The sequence below is a fragment of the Ambystoma mexicanum genome, chromosome 9 (assembly GCF_040938575.1).
Source record: "Ambystoma mexicanum isolate Mex_15411 chromosome 9, UKY_AmexF1_1, whole genome shotgun sequence".
In the NCBI taxonomy this organism is placed as follows: domain Eukaryota; kingdom Metazoa; phylum Chordata; class Amphibia; order Caudata; family Ambystomatidae; genus Ambystoma; species Ambystoma mexicanum.
Genome location: NC_090931.1, coordinates 33,974,208 through 33,994,586, shown reverse-complemented (window position 1 = coordinate 33,994,586; position 20,379 = coordinate 33,974,208). Strand labels below are relative to the sequence as shown.

The 20,379-nt window shown below is 48.5% G+C and overlaps 2 protein-coding genes across 2 annotated transcripts in view; one reads left to right on the top strand and one right to left on the bottom strand.

The window, feature by feature from the left end:
• The window catches only part of THYN1 (thymocyte nuclear protein 1), a 278,091-nt gene extending 277,499 nt beyond the window's left edge, over positions 1-592 (bottom strand). Inside the window, exon 1 of the mRNA XM_069614112.1 lies at positions 513-592. The gene's annotated coding sequence lies outside the window, so the exon portion shown is untranslated. The remainder of the gene's footprint in view (positions 1-512) is intronic.
• A 107-nt stretch (positions 593-699) lies between these two features.
• Positions 700-20,379, top strand: part of ACAD8 (acyl-CoA dehydrogenase family member 8) — a 54,906-nt gene continuing 35,226 nt past the window's right edge. The window contains exons 1-4 of the mRNA XM_069614111.1: positions 700-862; positions 4,901-5,001; positions 6,965-7,134; positions 17,235-17,344. Coding sequence (XP_069470212.1) covers positions 769-862; positions 4,901-5,001; positions 6,965-7,134; positions 17,235-17,344 — 475 coding nt within the window. The 5' untranslated portion in view covers positions 700-768. The remainder of the gene's footprint in view (positions 863-4,900; positions 5,002-6,964; positions 7,135-17,234; positions 17,345-20,379) is intronic.

Sequence of the window (20,379 nt, the reverse complement as noted above, 5' to 3'; positions counted from 1 at the left end):
TGAGGTAAATAGATTAAATATACAAGGAGGGAGAGACATCCACCGGCCCCCTCATCATCCAAGCTCAGGCCCCAACTGACTTTGTGGAACACACAGACACAGTTCATCCATAACATTCCACACTAACATTCCATCAGGGGCTCATACATACAGACCTATTAAGTAGGAGGAAAAGCACAAACAGAACAGTATGGTTCTCAAATAACATTCCAGAACCATACACAGAGCTGTAACCATGGACAACAGACAACTATTTACATAATAAAGAACAGAACATATACATCATAGGATCCTACATCATAACACCATCACGTGACAGCCGAGTCCTAGAATCGGACCCGTCACGTGACAGCCGAGGTCCCGCACGAGGCTGCCCTCACGCCGCCTCTGCCTGTTCACACTAGCGGCGCGTCAGGGCTGCGTCCCGACCTGTGCACCTCCCCACGCTCCCCGGCGTCCCCGCTTCCCTGCAGGCCCCCGCTGCACACAGCTCCGTCTCCCGCACCGCTCACCTTTGCGAAAACCCTTGCCGCTCCTAGCATCAAACAGAGAAAGAGCTCGCCAATCAGATATCACCACTACCCAGGAACCCTCCCCTCAACCAATCAACAGGCGCCGCTGGTCCATACCCCTCCGGCCAACCAATCGTAGCGTGGTACTGCCGAATAACGCAGTGCCCCACTTCCCGACCTGCCTCGCGCTCCCTATCGCCCTTCTCTGGACTCCACTTCCCGTGTTGCCCCGCGCGCTCCCCTGCCTACGGCTGTCATGGCGGGTGCCTGGATCCGTGGGTTCCGTGCCCTTCTCTCCCTGACCCCTGGCGCGCTGCGGCCGGCCAGGGGCATCGCCACCTGCATTGACCGTAAGCGTCCACCCGTATATCCTTGACCTGCACTGGGATGCGCAATGTTCTGAGAGAGAGCGATACAATCATGTACGCAGAGGTCGAAGTGTAGTAGACACGCAGCGGAACGGCGTTCCCTCTACCCCGCCCCCTTTACTGCTCCCTTCTGCCCCCTCACCTGTGTCCTTCCTTCCGTCCCCTCGACCCAACCATGCTGTGTTTAACAACAGTTCTCGCAAGACTGAGGAAAACATCCTGGAACAATAATTTGCATTTAATGACCACAACTAATGTCATCCCAGCTCCTCCTCTGGACCCACCATTTACACCTCCTAATGAACATGCCCCGGACTAAAGCCTTTGGCTTGCATTACCTGCAACCCCCCCTGTGCTCACACAAGCACCCCAGGCCTAGAGCAATCCCCAGGTGGCTTCCTGACTGCTGGGAATGGGCCTCATTGCAAGCAGGCCACTGGAAACAACCAAGAGTGGGGACTCTTTTTACAACAGTTGTAACCATTCTGGACCTCTACCTATACATTTTGAAGTTAAAACGTACTACTTTATTTGACCACTTTATTATTTATTTTATTTTATTTTTTACATTTATATAGCGCACAGACAGCCCAGGGGCATTGTGGCGCTGTTACTTGCAGCAGGCTTAGTTACAATATGCATAAGTTCCAACATTGGAGCACACCTGTAACTAACTATATTGCAACCTGTATATATATCGCTAATGACCATGTAACTAAGCTTTGTACTGTAACAAGTGCCACGATGTCCTTGGGCTGTTGTGCGCTATATAAATACGAATAAAACAAAGAGATGTAGTACATGTTATATATAAAACGGGCATAGTTAACATATGCGTGGACGTCATGACAGGGGTATGCTGATCAGGCGAATGAGGTGGTTTTAGTTGTAGCTAAACTGAACTATCACTGAATGTACCGATGTTTCCATAATATTTCGACATCGGCAGAGCCTACAGTATGTAATTCATAATTCAATTTATTTCTAGTCTCAAATAATTCCTACGTTTTGTGCACATTCAAACAAACCAATCGAAATGCACACTTGATTAAGTACGACAGAATGGAATTCCTCTTTTTCTCTGTTAAGGCCAGATCAGAAAATAGCCTAAATGCGGAAACCAGGTCAAACGTCTGACACCAATCTGTATCCCACATAATTCTCCTTATCTTCATGGCATTTTCAATTAAATCATTTCTAGTGACCTCCAGATCCGATGTTCCTTGATCGCAAGCATTATATCAATCTAATACAACCACTGAATTGGACTGAAGAATTGAGGTTTTCAAAGAATAAAACGAAGAGTCCACTGAAGAGACCCATACTTTACAAAATAGTAGCAGGTTTGCCATTATGTTTTAGCTGTTACGGAGGTTAGTCCCATCTCAAATCTGTTTCCCACCCCTGGTGTAGGTCCCGGTAAAGACGGCACTCTCTTCCAGAGGATGCCTTTCAACCTGTTCCAGTGGGAATCCTTTAGTTTTAGAAATTCAGCACCATAAAGCAAAGCAGGCACGACCTTGGTTTTAGAATACCAAATTAATGACGACACAGAATAATGGCCAAACTTCGGTCAAGCTTCATTAGATCTGCACCTTCAATCTCAATTTCTTCTATAAGCTTTCCAAATTTTCCCTGGACGAGATCTAAAAAACCCAAATATTTACTTTCTTTAACAAGATCTAACCTAGTGTTGCCAAGGTGGCAATTGAACGAAGGATTTCAGAGTCGTAGTTACCAAAATCTTGGCTTTCTTGGTGCGCAAGTCATTATTATTACAAAACTCCTCCAGTGTATTGATGGGTCTTTGAAGTCCAATCGGGGTTCTATCAAAGAGGACTGTATCAACAGCATTGGCCAGAAATGAACACCTAATTTGGGATGAAAGGAGTTGTCTTTCTTAATGTGATGACTTGAATCTGACTTGTAAAAGTTGAATAATGCTGGCACTGAGATGCACACATCAGAGAGCGTCAAAGGTGTAAATAACACCAGACATTGATCCCAGTATATCAGCATTATTTTTAGGGACGAATTCTCATATAAGCTAACTACCACATTTAACAAGAATGCGGTATACTCCAAGTTTGATCCATAATTTGGATCTGTTGACATTGTCTAACGCATTAGAAAGATCGACACATGCAATTTAGGTAAACCGAACCATGATGGAATGACCTAGACTTCCTACTCTTGCAAGGTAAGTCCGACAGTATTAATAAGTTGAAGCCCATTTTCAGGAAAATGTTTTATTCTTCGAAAATCACGACCAAAACCAACTGAGACTTTAAATGGATAGTTAAAACACTACATCAGAACAGTTCTCGCACAAGAAATAAGTCAAATCCTGATCTTCAGTAACATTGTGCGTAGGCAGGGCACTGAGTGACACGGTTTAAAACAGCTCCTTGTTCAGATTTAAAAGTACATTCCATCCCAATACAGAGTGGCACAGACTCAACTGACCCATTGACAACCCCCCCAACAGTTGTCCTTTTATTTGAGGCAAATAAACTGGCCCCCACCTGGCCATCTCCAATATTGTAGCAGAGGGGGCTTCCCCATCAAGATTCTGCGAAACCTGTTGCGAGGTTCTTGACGCCGGCCTTGGAGGAGCATTAGAATTAGAATCTGGCAGCACAGAACATGTCTGGGAATCATAGAGACGTGTTCATCAGAAGCTCGTCAAGTGACTCATTAACATCAGCTCTTTCCCCTCCCCAGATGTTTGTAGAGGGGTTTTTCCTCTCGATAGGAATGGTAAGATTCCATTTGTCGAATCAGAGTTGGTTGAGACATTGTGTAAGTTGTATTTTTCTTGATTTTGTATATTTTCTTCTTTGCTTTCTTTTTCACATTAGTTGTCCAGGCCAGATGAGTCCTCGGACATAGAGGGGGCAATGTCAGTATTCCAGGGCGCCAGACGAGGCGAGGCAGTACTGGCAGGGATCTCAAACATTTTCTAGAGTTGTTATATTTGTTGTTCCTTTAGGATGAGGTCGTAGAGCTTGTTCACCTTTTTCATTTTGGGATGTGGTGAACGGGAGAGGGTCTCCAAAGGAGGAATAGGGGGATCTAAACCGTTTCCATCCTGGCCCAGATCATCAGTTGCAGCAATTCTAAGGGAAGGCTCTTCGGTAAAACGAGCTGTTCCCAAAGGTGTGATGTCCTTTTGCTGATTAGAAATCTTAAAGAACAGATACATTAGAATTTAGAATTCATTGCATTCACCTCCTAATTGATATTGCCATAAAGTCGGACCGAGTTCAATACGAAATTAAAAGCCGTGATGGAGGCTGAGCCCAGGTTTGGGGCCATCAAGACAGACTGGTAGATGCAGAGGGGTGTGGAGCATGGCTCTTTAGAAAAAAATCAAGAAAGAACCCCCAATGGGCTCCATAGGGCCCAGTGATGCAACCCTGATTGCCACATTTGCAGAAAAGGCGCATTGATATCCGAAGGCGCTTGTTGCCACCTGGGGAACATTAGAACTGATGCTGGAGGCCTCAGATTGAGTCCTTAATATCTGTATAGGGATTTCCTTTGAATTGCGAGACTTGGATGGTGTATTAACGGTAGCCAAGTCATTCGCAAGTCAGAAACTGAATCGGGTCTTTTCTAGGGGGAAGAAAGGGAACCTAACCCCTTCTCCTTGGGTGTAAAAACAAAGTCTGTGGTCTGAGCTGAAGAAGCCAAGACAGGAGTTGACAGGGAGCGTCCTGTAGCTGCGTTCATGGACTGTTTAGCAGTGGAGGGGGGATTTGGGGGGAGAGCAATGCCGGCAGACGATGGAACGGCAGAATCAGTATTGACGTGGGCGGCCCCCAACCGACCCCACCAGACTCCCTCTCCAACTGCCCTCATCTTGCTCTTCGCCTGAGCAATTTTGTGTTGGTAGTATCCCGAATATGCTACTGAATAGTGAAACATTCCCTACATGCTTTTGTGAAATCTCTGCTTTTAGTTGCTGTGGTGTGTGTGAGTTTTTGGACCCCCTTCACCATTCTCTTTCTCTTGCAGCCTCCGTGGGTCTCAGCGGGGAGCAGAAAGAGTTCCAGAAAGTGGCCTTCGACTTCGCTGCCCGGGAGATGGCGCCGCACATGGCCCGGTGGGACGAGCAGGTGATGGCCGGGGCAGCGCTTGCAACAGAGGGTCGTGCTGCCTCACGTTCATTTCATTACATGGTCACGTTACTGACAGCATGGTCCATACAGTTCCATAAATGCACGTAAGACGTAAGGTTAAAGATTCCAGGAGAGAAGTGGCTGCTTTGGGTGGCCTTCCCAGGTGAAGCCGCTAGCAGGTGACCTGCTCACTGGTATAGTCTATAATATGCCTTGGATTCTTGCCACACTCGCCCCTTTCCCTTCTTGGCGATCCTGTGCAGCTTTTGCACTGGCGAAAGCTCACCTGGAACATGGCAGCCCCTGGCACGTTTCACTTGCGTCCGGGCTTATCCAGTACGATTGCTCAGCCAGACACGAGAAGGGCAACACCCAGTATAAGCAGCTTATACTGATGGTGCCCCTGGGGGCTGTACTATGCTGATTAATCATTTCACAGCAAGTGATGCTGGCCTGCCTGCGCCTTAAAACTAAAAAGTTGGCATCACTTGACAGTTGGGGGCTTAATTTTTTGTTGCCATGGAGCCAATTTGCGGTTCAGATGATAGTGAAAAAACTTTGTTTAATATTTAAAAATGAAGCACACTTAGGTGTGGAATTAATTATCTGAAATCCAGAGACGGCGCCTTCTGGCAACTAGAAATGTAGGTCACCCGCCTACCTAACTGGCAGCTGCCTCCCTTAGTCCTGCCAAAGGATGGAGCGTGAGTGGCCTTCTGAACGGGGCCTGAGTGCCCTCGCTGCATGCAGCCTGCTGGCACAGGTTCAGCTCCACTAGAGCACGCTGTTTACTACAGGGGCAACCCCCGACGTGAGGGCAGCGTAGCAGGAAGTGGGCACGTGCCACCCCCACTACAACTCAAGATAGAAACTCCTCAGGCCCCAGGAACGCCCTAAGCTTCTAATGCTACACACAGTGTGAGCATTCTCTGTACAGCTTGCGCCTTGCACGCTCGTAATGCGCCGTCGTGCAAAATTCCAACTAGAGTGAGGCCTCTATTCTAAGCCTTGCAACAGAATGTGTGCCTTTTCAGAAGACAGACGGGTGGTGTGTTTTTCTATGTACACGAGTAAGTAGCAGTAATCTACACATGTTGGCGCAAAATATAAAATATGTGCAACGCTGATTATGTAATCTTAAATAAATCAAATCAGTCCTAAAAGTGGGTGACCGCTGTTCTTCCCATTGAGTCTTATCGCCAGGAGAGACATGTGTATGGCGGCTTCCTGTGTACTTGGCATGTGAGGCCCGGTCCACATAGTTCCAGCTGTCTGGGGTGGGGTTGGGGGGGTTTGGTCATGGCTCAAAGAACACCTGGTACATGTCCTACGAATGGAATCCCGTCCCTAGCTCCTAGCGGAGCCTTAACTGCTTAACCTGCACTATTGGGAGAACATGCACTAAAGATACCGCACTGGGTCTTCAGCCATCCATAGATGCACCCCAGGGGGCCTGCAGCACCAGTGTAGCGAATTGAGTCTTTTTATTTTATTTTTTGCATTTTTAAAGCGGTCAGACACCCTGGGAGCATCTGGGGGCGCTGTTACAGGAATATGGCAGAGTTGTGTATTTATAACGCACTTAATCCCCGGAGGTTTCTAAGCGTGGACCCGGGGGTCGAACCTGTGCTGCATTGTGTCGTCTTGTTTGCAAGGCGAGCACGTTGCCGCTGAGCTATTCTCCTGGGACGAAGCAGAGTCTTTCTGTACTATGTAGACTGTTTGGTAGATGGAAATGTGTACTATGTACTAGCAGCACCATACCTGAGTAACTTTGATGCCGGCCACATTACCAGCACACTGGCGGATGCGTGCCTGCCAATATGCTGCAGGGCTCTAGGCGGCTTTTTGCAACCCCTCAAAGACACGCTCGCCCCATTATGAACACACAGTACCATTTACTGGCAAAGTGCCGAGAACTGGGCCGCCATCCGCTCACATTTTTACTACTGCTTCACAGGAAGTATTCCCAGTGGAGACCATGCGGAAGGCAGCACAACTGGGGTTTGGTGGGATCTACGTGCGACCTGAGGTTGGCGGCTCAGGACTGACGCGTCTGGACACCTCCATCATCTTCGAGGCGCTATCGACCGGCTGCACCAGCACCACAGCCTATATCAGCATTAACAAGTAAGTGCATGTGCTCCCGGGGCTGTTTGCCTGGAAGTATGTGTCCCGTTCAGACGTCCTTTTACGTGCTCAGTTGCGTCTCCACGTTTGCGCGCAAATCTGCCAGCTTTGGAAGTGCTTCTGATCCATGTGTGGCCGCATTCTGGTGTAAACAAAAGTTATTCCCCTAGCCACTAGGAGTATACTTCTTTTTACATTTCATTCTTACTTGTGCAAAATGGAACACCCCCCGCTTCCCAGTCTCTGCTTCAGTGTGTCTGTTTTGCTTGTGTTGCGTTGCACTGAACTGTTCAGTTTAGCCGGCGTTGCGCTGTGCACGCAGTTTGCTACTTATTTAGAACCGTTTGTTCTGCTGCTTGCACGTTGCTGTATGTTTCCTAAACACACTCTGCTTCAGCTTTTTGTGACATTGTCTGGCCTGTGCTTACTCGCACACACTGATGTGCTGTTCCTGAATCAGTGTGGCAAAACACCGTGCAAGTCCTAATTCCATGTTGGTGACTTTTGGTGGGCCCTCCTGTGCATTCCAGCATGCGTGTGCTCTTCGTGCATGCGAGAAGGTGAGGAATGTACACAGTGGACGGGCTGCAGGTTTGCTATGTGCAAAGGACGCACTGGAGTAGCCAGTACACCGCATCTTCATGTTGAGAAGTGAATAAAGGTGCACCCGAACATACATCCGGTTCACAAGTCACTGAGTCCAGGTGTGTCACAGGGTGTTGCCGTGTAGAGAAAGAAGGACACTGATCTTTACACGTGTGTAGTGATTTATCTACCAACCTAGAATAAGATCACATGAGGGAGGTGGAAACATTCAAGGTGCAAGCTACTAGTCGGACATTATGAAGCGTCCCTGGCCACCACAATTCTATGCATAGACACAGCACACCATTTCTCACTGTCCAAGCGTCAAATAGCACTAGCCAATGGCATGTGACGAGTGAACATTTTGCAAACTGATTACATCTCTCTATTTTTCAATCCCAGGCTAGGATCTTTATCCAGAAACTCCACCGTCTGTCTCTGTATGGATCAGAGAGACGACGTTTGCCTCTGACAGACTCGTGTGGGCATCAGCTGGCACCACATCTTTCCAGTTTTGTTTCTCTGTCGGTCTGATATGGGCGGGAGACGTTCTCCTGGAGTCTTTCGCTTGGCTTGTTAGACTCGCTATTCCAGCGCCCTTTATATTCTCCATGCATCATATTGTATTTCCTCAATGAATGTTAGACTGGTCGTTGACTTTGGTTCCCAATATTTTAAGTCTTTAATTCTTTTCACTTTAAGACATAGGACTGCATGGCCCAGCGTGCATCATTTCTGTCTGTGCACGTCACTCCTGGCTTGGCTTTCATTATACGCCGCAGCTCCGCGTGTCCCAAGATGCACCGCGTGTATCACACGTTGCGTGCTTTCTCCTCCCAGCATGCAGTGCAGTAGTGCGTGTTCTCTCCTCAATGGATATTGGATTATATATTCCACCTGACCCCGGCTTCGCAGAAGCACTGCCTTTTTCACAGGCTTCTCCAGTCTGTCCGAGTCCATGTCCCCATCAGCGCCCACTTCTTGACTTTGAATTGGCAGGACTCCCTCTCCACTTGTCTTCTCTGCCATGCTCCAGGCTGAGTGTTTTTATGGAGCCCCCATGGGGCTTGGGCGGGCGGTGGCGCCCCCCGGCGCTGGTGGACAGCAGTTTGTGCTGTGGCATCTTTCTCTGCTGGGCTGCCGAGCTGCTCCTGCTCCAGGCCTGACCGTAGGGAAGCGCTTCTCCAGCTCTCCATGCTGCCTCAAAGGGGACCAGGGCCTCTTCTGCGGTGGCCCCTGCTCGTGGAGCGTTCCTCGGGAAGAGACTGATCAGACCATGGGTACTCTGAGGCAGCCCCCCCCCCCACTATAGCCGTTAAAACGATAGCTTTCTGAATAAAGGAGGATAACGCACATCCCTGTTAAAGGATGTCCTGCTCTCTAGAGGGCGGGAGGATTCACCCCCCAGTGGGTTCCTGCTATCCCTAGGGAAGAGGGGCGCACATTCCCTCCCTCTTTCTCTCCCCCCAGTGTATGCATTGGGGTGCACGTGCAGGGCATATGGGTGACAACTGCATTAACAAGCAAGAGTACCTGCACAAAGGTGTAATGGCAACCATGTGTCATGTCCCAAAGTCACCATGACACCAAGAAGGGATGGATTCGACCCCTGGGTCGCACTCTTATATCAATCTCTAGTTCTATGTCGGGTTCTTCGTAACCAATCTCCTCCTCCCTAGCACTTGAGTTTATTGTGGTGGGTCCTATAAATGTCTCTGATAAAGTAAGGTGAGAGCAGGCAAGCAGTTCTCCAGCTCCTTTAATATCCAGGCCTTGCTTCTCCCTGGTTCCCTCACTGGTCAGCTTGGTTGCTGAAACAAAGGAACGGTATAAGAAAAAGAAATGAGAAATCTACAAAAAAGGAGTCTCTCATATCCCTGCCCATTGCAATCGTTCAGGGTCTCTCACTCGCTTGGAGCGAGATAAGTTCCTCTTGAACTTCCTACTTTCTTGAAGAGGCTGTTCCCCTTTTCAACTATGGTGGGGAGTACCCCCTTCGCCACACACTATATGGTCCTTTGTCTGGTATCTTTTACGGTACGCCCCAATCGCTCCTTCCGCCACTATCCTGTGTTTCTCTTTTCCTTCTATCCCACTTGCCTTCTCGCTTCCAACCCTCTTCCTGATATTGAACTTGTTCCACAATCTCATCTGTAGGGTCACATTCTCCTCTTTCCATCTAACACCGTTCTAAAAGGGAGCCTCGAGGTTCCCTTCCTCAGGGCAGCAACAAAGCTCATAAGGTCTCGGGTTTCCCTCCCCCAAGACAGCAGCTTGCCAACTTGTACACTTCATCTGTCTCTCAATATTGAAAACTAGTTCAGGTTAGATTTACACTCCTTCTGGTTCTTGACAGTTCATACAGATTGCTTTCCTCTGCTTCACTTGAGCAATCTCTTTCATACACTTGGATTTGCCCTCTGGATGTTTCTTTGGCTTTCACAGATTGGGTATACCCAGTCTAGGCGCAGTTGTCGTACCACACGGTCCACCCATTAGAGGTCATGCACAAGTCACCCTAGGCTTGCTTGCCCACACAGGTTCTTTTGTAACTGCACCTGTGTTCTGGTTTACACACTCACTTAGCTTTCTCCTTGCCAGCCTTTTGGCTTTGCCACAACCTATTTTCCTCTTTGTCCGTCTCTTGACTTTGCCACAATGAGTTCATTCACACGGTGTGTTCTCTTTCCTTCACCACATTGCTCTCACACTCTTCAGCAATTTTAAATAATAGTTTTTCACTGTATTTCATAAGATGTGTTCTTTATTTTCAATATTTTCTATGCGTACTTCATGCAAACTTGTCATCTGTTTATAGATTTATCAAAAGCTTTCATTTGCTTGTCAAAAGCTTCCTTTTTATTTCAGTATTCAATAGTTCAAAGCTCTTATCCTTTTACTCACAGTTCATCGTATACGTTTTATTCATCATAGCCCTTTACTCTGGTTTACAGTATCTTGCACATCACCTTTCGTTCGTTTTGGCATTCACTTTTCCATATAACAGCCTCCAGGAGCGCCCCGGTTTGAGCCTCCTGGCGTCTGCTTTCCCTTCCTCTGCTCCGCATATACATTTCCATTGGATTACGAGCCCTGCTCGCACTTCGATCCTCTCTGTGAGTTGCTGGCAGCTCTGCTCACTTCCATTGGACGCTGCCGGTGCTTGCAGCTATCAAATTTCTTCTGAGGCTTCCACCACTGTGGCTCTCTCACGGGCCACCTGGGCCTCGGTGCCACAGTTCCTTCTGGATACTTGCCAGTGTCCTGGTTTCCTAACTATCTGACAGGTTGCAGGTGTGAGTTCTCAGGTGCAATTGCCTGACCATAGTTGGTCGAGTACTCTGGACATGCCCGACCAACTGTCTGCAGGCCCCTTCCACGTCTCAGCACTAGAGTGGTGAAATGACATGTTGGTATGCACTACTCCTAGTCGCCTCTTCCTCGTCCCAGTACTGTAATGGAGGAAATGGTTTGCAACAGCCTACAAAGGGAGGTGGAGGTTGGTTCTCAAGGAAAAGGGGATAACGTGTGCCCCCTCTTCCTAGTGTTCCTAGATTAATGATGTTTTCTGGTGTTATCCCTGCCAGAGGGGAAAGGGTAACAATATCCTACAAATTTGGCTGGGGCTGAGGGTTCATCATGGAATCGAAATGGGGGGGATACCGCATCTCACCTAACGACACCACCCCCTACGATTCCCCAAGTCTCCCCTACCCAGGTGATCCTCTCTCGCATCTCTTCAGGGTCGGGAACCACGAGCGATGGCCCTTCCCTGGCCACCTGAGCAGAGGATATTGGGCAGAATGACGTGAGGATGCCCTCAGATTCCTCCCAGCACATTGAGTTAAATGTGTTGATAAGGCATGCATTATGAAGTGAACATTATAAAATGGCCATTCTTATCTAATTGCATGTTCTGTCCATGCAGCTGGAATCTTGTGCATCTGGCCTGTGCTTATCAGGTGCAGAGGTCAGCTTTATGGTAAAACAAAAGAGCTCCATTAGTTAGTAACTAAGTAACTACTCAATTAGCTGAGATGAACAGACACCGCTCTGGGTAATTGGAGCATCTGTTCCAATCTTCAAAATACAAGAAATTAAAGCCTCTCCATTCCAAAAATTCAATTTTCATGGAGGTTCACATTTTTATTAAGGACTGGTTGAAAACTACCAGGTCTACTCCTTTAGTGAAATAATGCTTCAAAAAGTGAGATGTACATACAGTCAACCACTACCCCTTTGCCCACGACACGGATATAAACCATCTATTGTGTCTGTTTCATGGGTTGGGATCTAAGAACTTTTGTTCAGCACATTTTTCTGTTAATGATGAACTCCCATTAACCTGCAATGCGCAGCTTTGCAAACTAAATAAATGGTGTACATTTTTAAAAAGGCACTAAATAATGAAATCATTAAAGGGTAATTAGCAGTGTCCGTATCTGAAGAGAACCTATCATAGGCCTTGTAAAGTTAGAAAATGCTGTGTGAAACGATGATGTATGGGTGGAGTTCAAGAAGGCTAAGGCATGGCAGGTGTGCCCAAATCAGGAGCCGCTGAGCCGGGGGCGGCCGTTCTAGGTGGTGCGGCCTGACGCAGTGAGGCTCTGGTGTACGGTTCCTTTCTCGAATCTTGCTGCGACGGAGCAGCGAGTTCATTGGGAGCAGTGTGTCCGGTTGCAAGGCCGTTAAAGCCACAGCAAGAATGCAGTGTATTACATCCTTTCGAAGCTCTCTGCAGCCCTCCAGGAATCCATCCCTCTGTCCCGCAGCCGTCTGCCTCTTTTTCGTCTGATGGCGGCTCAGAAATGAGCTTTTCCATAGCTCTCACTGAGCGGGTGTAGTGCTCTGCTGGGTTTCGGGCTCTATACCTGGTTAAGCGTCTATTGCTGAGGTAATGTGTTGGCTGGGTTATTTTACCCGCCTTAAGTTTTTGTGATTTCTGTATAGCATGCCCGCACTTGGGTGAGACCTGAATGTCAGCATGCCCATACTTGGATAGAGTTGTGAATATTGGCCTGCGTCACGTCTAGATGGGACTTTGAATGTTAGCATGCCCGCACCTATGCGAAACCTGAAGACTAGCATATGCCACACTTGGAATTGTGAACATTAGCCTGCGTCGCATCTAGATAGGATTGATTGAAGGATAGCATGCCCGCGCCTAGATGAAACTTGAATGTCAGCATGTGCCACACTTAGAATTGTGAACACCAGCCTGCGTAGCACCCGGATAGAATTGTGAATGTTAGCATGCCCACATCTAGACAGATTTCTAAACCCTAGCCTGCGCCGCACCTGGATGGGATTGTGAATGTCGGCATGCCCACACCTGGATGGAATTCTAAACATTGGCCTGCGCCGCATCTAGATAGGATTGTGAAGTGCCACACTTAGACAAAACTGTGAATGTTAGCATGCTAAAGGTCAGGTAACTTACTAACCAATATAAGCTCAAACTCTGCATACTTATCTCACTCAAAAAACTCACACAACCATCTCTCGCACAACAAGCCGCACGCACTTCACAACACTGCAACAACACATAAGCCGGAGCAACAGCAGACGCGGACTGACACCGATCCAGTACCCGCACCAAAGCTCAGCACCCGGTGTATACCGAGTTGAAGCTGCCAACAGAACACCACTTCTCTCACTATCCTACTCCCTCTTCACTTTACTAACCCATCCCACCTTATCGTTTGCAGATCCGCCAGAGCGCCTGGGGACCAATTCCGTTGGTGACGGTGCGCGGTACATATACCTTTAACATTTAACATTCTCTGCATTTTCATCGGCTTTTGAGCCTCGGACCTCTCTGGCTATTTTGAAACCTTTTTCCCTAACTCCCATGCCTGCAACAAGGCTGCAAACCATGCTTAGCACGGACAAGGTCACAGACCAGACTACAGTAGTCGATCTGGTCCTTTCTCCGGTGCCACTCTGGCATCATCCTAATGTTGTGGGTAGGGGCGACTCCCCTCCACATTCACCTTCGCCGGTTTCTCACGTGAGTGGTAGTCTCCTCTCTGAGGTTCTGGCATTAAGCGCGAAAAGGAGACAAAAGCTCCAGAAGGAGAAGCTTCTTCTTAGTAAACTCCTGCTTGATAATATAAATCTCAGCAGCGACCTTAAGAATGTTGCCAGTACTGCACCTTCCTCTTTTTCTACTCCCGCCAAACTTCTGCTCAAAAATAGAATCCCCAACAGTGACTTCATGGAGGATGTCAGCTTTGTATGTTCCCCCTCAATCACCTTTATGCACGTGCAGCCCTTTGCACTCGAGCCTTCTGTTGATCATGGATCGGTTAAAGGGTTGCCTCTAGTAAATAAGGAACCTGACATATCAGCAGGCCATGTTCTGATGCGCGCTCAGACTGTGCCATCCCAGCAAACAATAAATGGGGAGCAGCTGGGAGTCAAGACTCCAGAAAGCTTCAATAAGTGGCAAAGTACCCCCAAGGCACCAGATAACTGGTCGTCCTATAAGGATCAACTGTTGTTGGACCTTGTGGCCTGCTTAAATCCTGAGGAATTCGTGTCATGGGTGTTGTCTGTTGGTTCAAAACGTAATGTGTCATCCTTGTTAAATCTGCAGAAAGCCACACAGACTGAAGGTAAAAGCAATGTACACTCCTCTCTCTCTCTGTGTCCCCCCTCTCTCTCTGTGTCCCCCCTCTCTCTCTGTGTCCCCCCTCTCTCTCTGTGTCCCCCCTCTCTCTCTGTGTCCCCCCTCTCTCTCTGTGTCCCCCCTCTCTCTCTGTGTCCCCCCTCTCTCTCTGTGTCCCCCCTCTCTCTCTGTGTCCCCCCTCTCTCTCTGTGTCCCCCCTCTCTCTCTGTGTCCCCCCTCTCTCTCTCTGTCCCCCCTCTCTCTCTCTGTCCCCCCTCTCTCTCTGTGTCCCCCCTCTCTCTCTGTGTCCCCCCTCTCTCTCTGTGTCCCCCCTCTCTCTCTGTGTCCCCCCTCTCTCTCTGTGTCCCCCCTCTCTCTCTGTGTCCCCCCTCTCTCTCTGTGTCCCCCCTCTCTCTCTGTGTCCCCCCTCTCTCTCTGTGTCCCCCCTCTCTCTCTGTGTCCCCCCTCTCTCTCTGTGTCCCCCCTCTCTCTCTGTGTCCCCCCTCTCTCTCTCTGTGTCCCCCCTCTCTCTCTCTGTGTCCCCCCTCTCTCTCTCTGTGTCCCCCCTCTCTCTCTCTGTGTCCCCCCTCTCTCTCTCTGTGTCCCCCCTCTCTCTCTCTGTGTCCCCCCTCTCTCTCTCTGTGTCCCCCCTCTCTCTCTCTGTGTCCCCCCTCTCTCTCTCTGTGTCCCCCCTCTCTCTCTCTGTGTCCCCCCTCTCTCTCTCTGTGTCCCCCCTCTCTCTCTCTGTGTCCCCCCTCTCTCTCTCTGTGTCCCCCCTCTCTCTCTCTGTGTCCCCCCTCTCTCTCTCTGTGTCCCCCCTCTCTCTCTCTGTGTCCCCCCTCTCTCTCTCTGTGTCCCCCCTCTCTCTCTCTGTGTCCCCCCCCCTCTCTCTGTGTCCCCCCTCTCTCTCTGTGTCCCCCCCTCTCTCTCTGTGTCCCCCCCTCTCTCTCTGTGTCCCCCCCTCTCTCTCTGTGTCCCCCCTCTCTCTCTGTGTCCCCCCTCTCTCTCTGTGTCCCCCCTCTCTCTGTGTCCCCCCCCTCTCTCTGTGTCCCCCCCCCTCTCTCTGTGTCCCCCCCCCTCTCTCTGTGTCCCCCCCCCTCTCTCTGTGTCCCCCCCTCTCTCTCTGTGTCCCCCCCTCTCTCTCTGTGTCCCCCCCTCTCTCTCTGTGTCCCCCCCTCTCTCTCTGTGTCCCCCCCCTCTCTGTGTCCCCCCCCTCTCTCTCTGTGTCCCCCCCCTCTCTCTCTGTGTCCCCCCCCCTCTCTCTGTGTCCCCCCCCTCTCTGTGTCCCCCCCCTCTCTCTGTCCTCTCTCTCTCTCTCTCTCTCTCTCTCTCTCTCGTTGCAGCCGTGGTACTGCCCTTGGCTCATACAAAGAAGTAACACCAGAGAAGTCTGACTGATACGAGCCCAGGCTGTGTGGAAATCAAGTTTGCAAGTGGCAACATTGTATAAAGGAAATTGAAGAGAACAGTGCACAAAGTGTATGTGGAAAGCGATGTAAATATAATTAAAGCAGTAGACAAGTGACTGAACTTTGACGCTAAAGATTTGATACTCTAAACGGAGTGGTCTGAAACCACGTGGGTGTTCATTCGAAAGTCTCTGTTAGGTATCCAACCGAAAGGTGATCAAGGTTAAAGAAAAGGAATTGTAAAATGGAAGTGGTCCTGCGACGGGTCAAGGCAAACCCTGTGTAAATTTGAAAGTGTTCAATAATTGATGTATTATTGAAATTAGTCCGAGCCCGGCTGAGGGAGACTAATTGTGTGGAAAAGGGATCTGAGCCTGAATGAGAGGGAAATTCCCAAGAGGAAAAGATCTGGCATTTTTTGTTTGGTTGCATCAGGTCCTCTGAATGAAGAGACTTTGAGAAGTAAAGAGACTACATACATGGTCCTGATGCTAATGATTGAATTGTATCCTCGTGCTAGAGAAGACAGAGACTGCTACGCTCGAGTGAACCGCCTTGTCCAGTGCTAAAAACGTGGAAACGTGAGGCCAACTGCGTGAACATCCTGATGTATCATTTTTAACACTTTTCTTTTTCTTAACATTATTTCCCACACTATTTGTATTTAGAGGTAAGGATTGGCAATAGGTTTTTTTTAGTATAGGCCCTTCTATTTTGAAGAGACACCACTAGGACTGTGTTATTAGTTGATGGTGTAGCTTTCTCCCATCTGTAGATTTAGGATTAGATAGGTGTTTTTCAAACCCTTTTTAAAGTTCAATAAACACCCTTGAACTGTGGTCACTTAATGTTGATACCATACCTTCCTTACAATTGGCATTCATGAGTGTGTACGTATGATCATGTCGCGCCTGTACACAAGTGCACGTACATCGAGAAACCCCACTTTCAAAAGTGAACGTACATTTCCATGGGATTAAATGAGTGTTCACAGGATGAGTATGACCAGGATGAGTGTCAACATTTAGCAAGGAAAGGGCTCAGCAGCCATCCCAACGGAGTTAATGAAATACAAGGTTATTTACTACTATGCATAAAGTGTACGAGAGAGCATCACTTAGTTGTTGTGTTTATGCGTTGCGATTGTATGTGTGCACTTGATGGTTATCGACTTATGATTGAGTGTATGTCAATTATTCAGTAGCTATGCGTTCAGAATGGAGTATACACACACCTCGACTGGAGCAGGGTTCATTAGTGAGGTAGTCCCAAATGGGGCATGTGCCTCAAGGAATTCACCTGATCGCACGAGGAGTCCCAATTGAGTGCGTATGTGCCAGGGGGTCTAGTGGCATGTATTAGGGTGTGGAATAAGGTGGTTAGGCGTACTTGAGCTTTCAATGCACCAGCATAGCTCTGTCACCTGCCTTTTTTAATTTTCCCACATTGAATTCCACTTCAGTGAAGGTCTTTGTCTCGCTCTCTCCTCTCTGCAGCATGTGTGTCTGGATGATCGATACTTTTGGAAATGAGGAGCAAAGACACCGGTTCTGCCCGTCCCTATGCAGCATGGAAAAGATTGCCTCCTACTGTCTCACGGAGCCAGGTATTACCCCTCTCTAGTGCAATGCTGAAGGGCGTGGGGTCTTGCTAGATTGGCAGAATCTGTCTTGGATGAGGAACTAGTAGGTGCAGCATGGAGTGGGAACTGCTCACAAGTAATGGAGCAAAATGGCTGCCTTTAGTGAAAGGTGTCACTCTGGGAACCTAGTGGTGTGCAATGGCGGTATGGACATGACCTTGAGTGACAGAAGGGCGGTAGTGTCGGTGTGATACAGGTGGGGAATGGAGGAACCAATACTGGGGGAAGGGAGCGGCGCGGTGGGGGGATATGGAGGAGGGGGGAGAGCGGCAATGTAGAGGAAATGCATGTCTGTAATGGGGGGGTTGCGGTCTATTACAGGGCATGTAAGAGAGGAGCACAGCACGCCTTTAGTCTAGTGGGAAAAGCAAGCATGTCATGGAAGATTTTAGACCCACGGGCAGCTGTGGTGCTCCACTGCAGGAGAGCAGCGCGCCTGTTGCTGATAGGACAGCAGGTGACTAGCGGAGGGCTACCTTGTGCCATGGGGCCAAGTGTGTACTGGTGGAATATAGTGCGCCAGAGAGAGTGAATTTGAATGATGTAATAAGTTGTTGGAGACCCCTGTGTATCTCTTAATTTGCTGTTGATATCTCTTCTACTGGGGATATGCTATGAAAACACCCAATGTGGTGCCCTCTTCCCTATTGACCTTAAACGGGCTCTGTGGCCAAACATTGGAATGAGATGTGAAGCCAACTGCTGCCCCCCCAACCCCTTCCCTTTATGAGCATTGTGTGCCAAAGCACTAGTATTGATTTCCCAGTAGAATCAATACCCTTATTAATCCCTTACCCTAGCTGCCCATGCAGATATCCTGCAGAACTAAAGGATCTTCTGTAACATGGCCTAAAGACACTGCAATGCTTGATCAAATTGCAAAGAATGTTGAAAAGACTAGTCTAGCACTACAGGGAGAACTAAATAGAAAACTGAAATGCTACTGTTTTCAAATGCCTGGAAACGAGTGTGTATCTTATTAGTGAAGGATAACTTTGTGCGGTGAAGTTGTGTAGATGGCAAGGTTTAGATTTTGCAGATAATTTGCCAGAGGAGGCTCCTCAAAGCAACACTAAGACAAGGTTGGGCTAACTCATTGTGAAGGCTGTAGTAGGAAGTTGGGACAACAGCAAATGCCGATGCACTAATTAGTGTTTGGAAACTGTCGAACATGTTTCATAGGTCTTGCCTACCATAGTCCTTATTTGAACAGCCCGGTTCTTGAAACCCATCTGCAAAGAAAATGGATCTTGTTGTGCAGCTAAGCTCCACCTGTGGAGTGTTCCTGCTACATTGGCTCTGTGATGAGGTCAGAACCCTTGACCTTGTCAAGGGGAGATGGAAACCACTCCCATCGTGGGCTGATGAGCCCAGCAGGGAGGAATCCAGAGCCGGCCCTACTCCAGAGGAGGATGCTGGCAGTTGGCTGGGACCCAATTCCTGTCCTCTCCGCGTGTGCCAGTTTATGTGCAGTACCCATTTGCATTACACTTTACCTAAAACAACCGAGCGAGAGCTAGAACTCCCACGTAGCTATCTGCAAAGCCGCGCACTGCACGCAGCTTTGGCCCACCTGGGTAGGAGACTGGTGCAGGCCCCTTGGTCCACCCGGAACATAACCCCACCCTGTGAAAATAGCCTTTTTTTGTATTTTGTATTTATATTGTGCTGGAAAACCAGGCAAAATTGCCTGCATCTCGCCGCAGTTCGTACTGCAGACGGAAGGATCTCCGAAGAGAAGAACACTCACCAGAAAGCTAGAATCATTTAGGTTATGCTAAAATTGATGGGTTATTTAAACTAAAAGGTTTTCAGCGATTTCCAAAAGTGAGCAGGATTAGTGTAATGGAAATGCAAAGTTAGCGAGTTCCAAAGCTTAGGACCATAAACTGAGAACCGCTGATTCCCCCTCTAAAGCAGCAGCATGACGGATGGGCGACAAGTAACCATTTGTCGGCCGATCGTCTGGATCGGTTAGGCTGATAACAATTTAATTTGTTGGCCAGATAGGACGGTGTAAGGCTGTGCAAACGCTTGAAAATTAGGCAAAGGATCTTAAACTTAATTCACTCCAAAACAGGAAGCCTGTGCAATGACCGGCGTAAAGCTGACGTGTCTTCTTTTAGAAACCTTGCAGACGAGCGGAACTATTGCGTTTTGTGCTCTCTGCAGTCTGGACAGCCTGCAAGAAGACTATTGCCGTAGTCCAAACGTGAATTGACAAGAGCACCCACTACGAGAGAGTGGTCATTTGACGGAATGAAAGGAAGCGCCAGACGAAGAGAGTGGAAAACAGACTGTACTTTGGCACCAACCTTAGTTTACCGGCCAGGAGTCACTACCTGGGTTGGTTTGCCAAATACAGCCCAAATTCCTGATTTTGGAGGCATAGGTCAGATTCGCACCCTTGAGGCAAGGGGGTGGAGAAAGTTTAGTGGAGTCTTTGACCGGATGGTTCGTGCCAAATGGGGCTAATTCGGTTTTGTTGGCGTTCAATTGAAGATCGTTCTAAGAGATCGACTTCATTCAGGAACTGGTCTATTGTCAGGAATGTATCGTCCGCGTGATCAAGTTTCACAAAGAGTTGGATGTCGTCTGCATATGAGTTGAAGTTAAAATTGAACTTTCTAAAGATGTCAAAGAACGGCTTCATATCCAGATTGAAGAGAAGCACCGGGTGCTGAATCCTTAGGAATACACTCACTTAATTGGTGGGAATCTGAGATGAGTTCACCACACTTGACCTGTTGGGAGCGCTCCGTCAGAAATGAATGAAACCATAACATAGCTTTGTCTGAGACTCCTCCTACTGATTTCAAACGGGAAAGTAGAATGTTATGATCACTGTGTCAAATGCTGCAGAGAGATTTGACAGTACCATGTGGGAAAGCCCCCCCTTTGTCTGGCCACTCAAGAAGACTGTCCCAGACTGCTAACCGTGCCGTTTTGGTCCCATGCTTGGGGCAAAATCCAGACTGAAAGGTGTCCGGAAGCAAGTG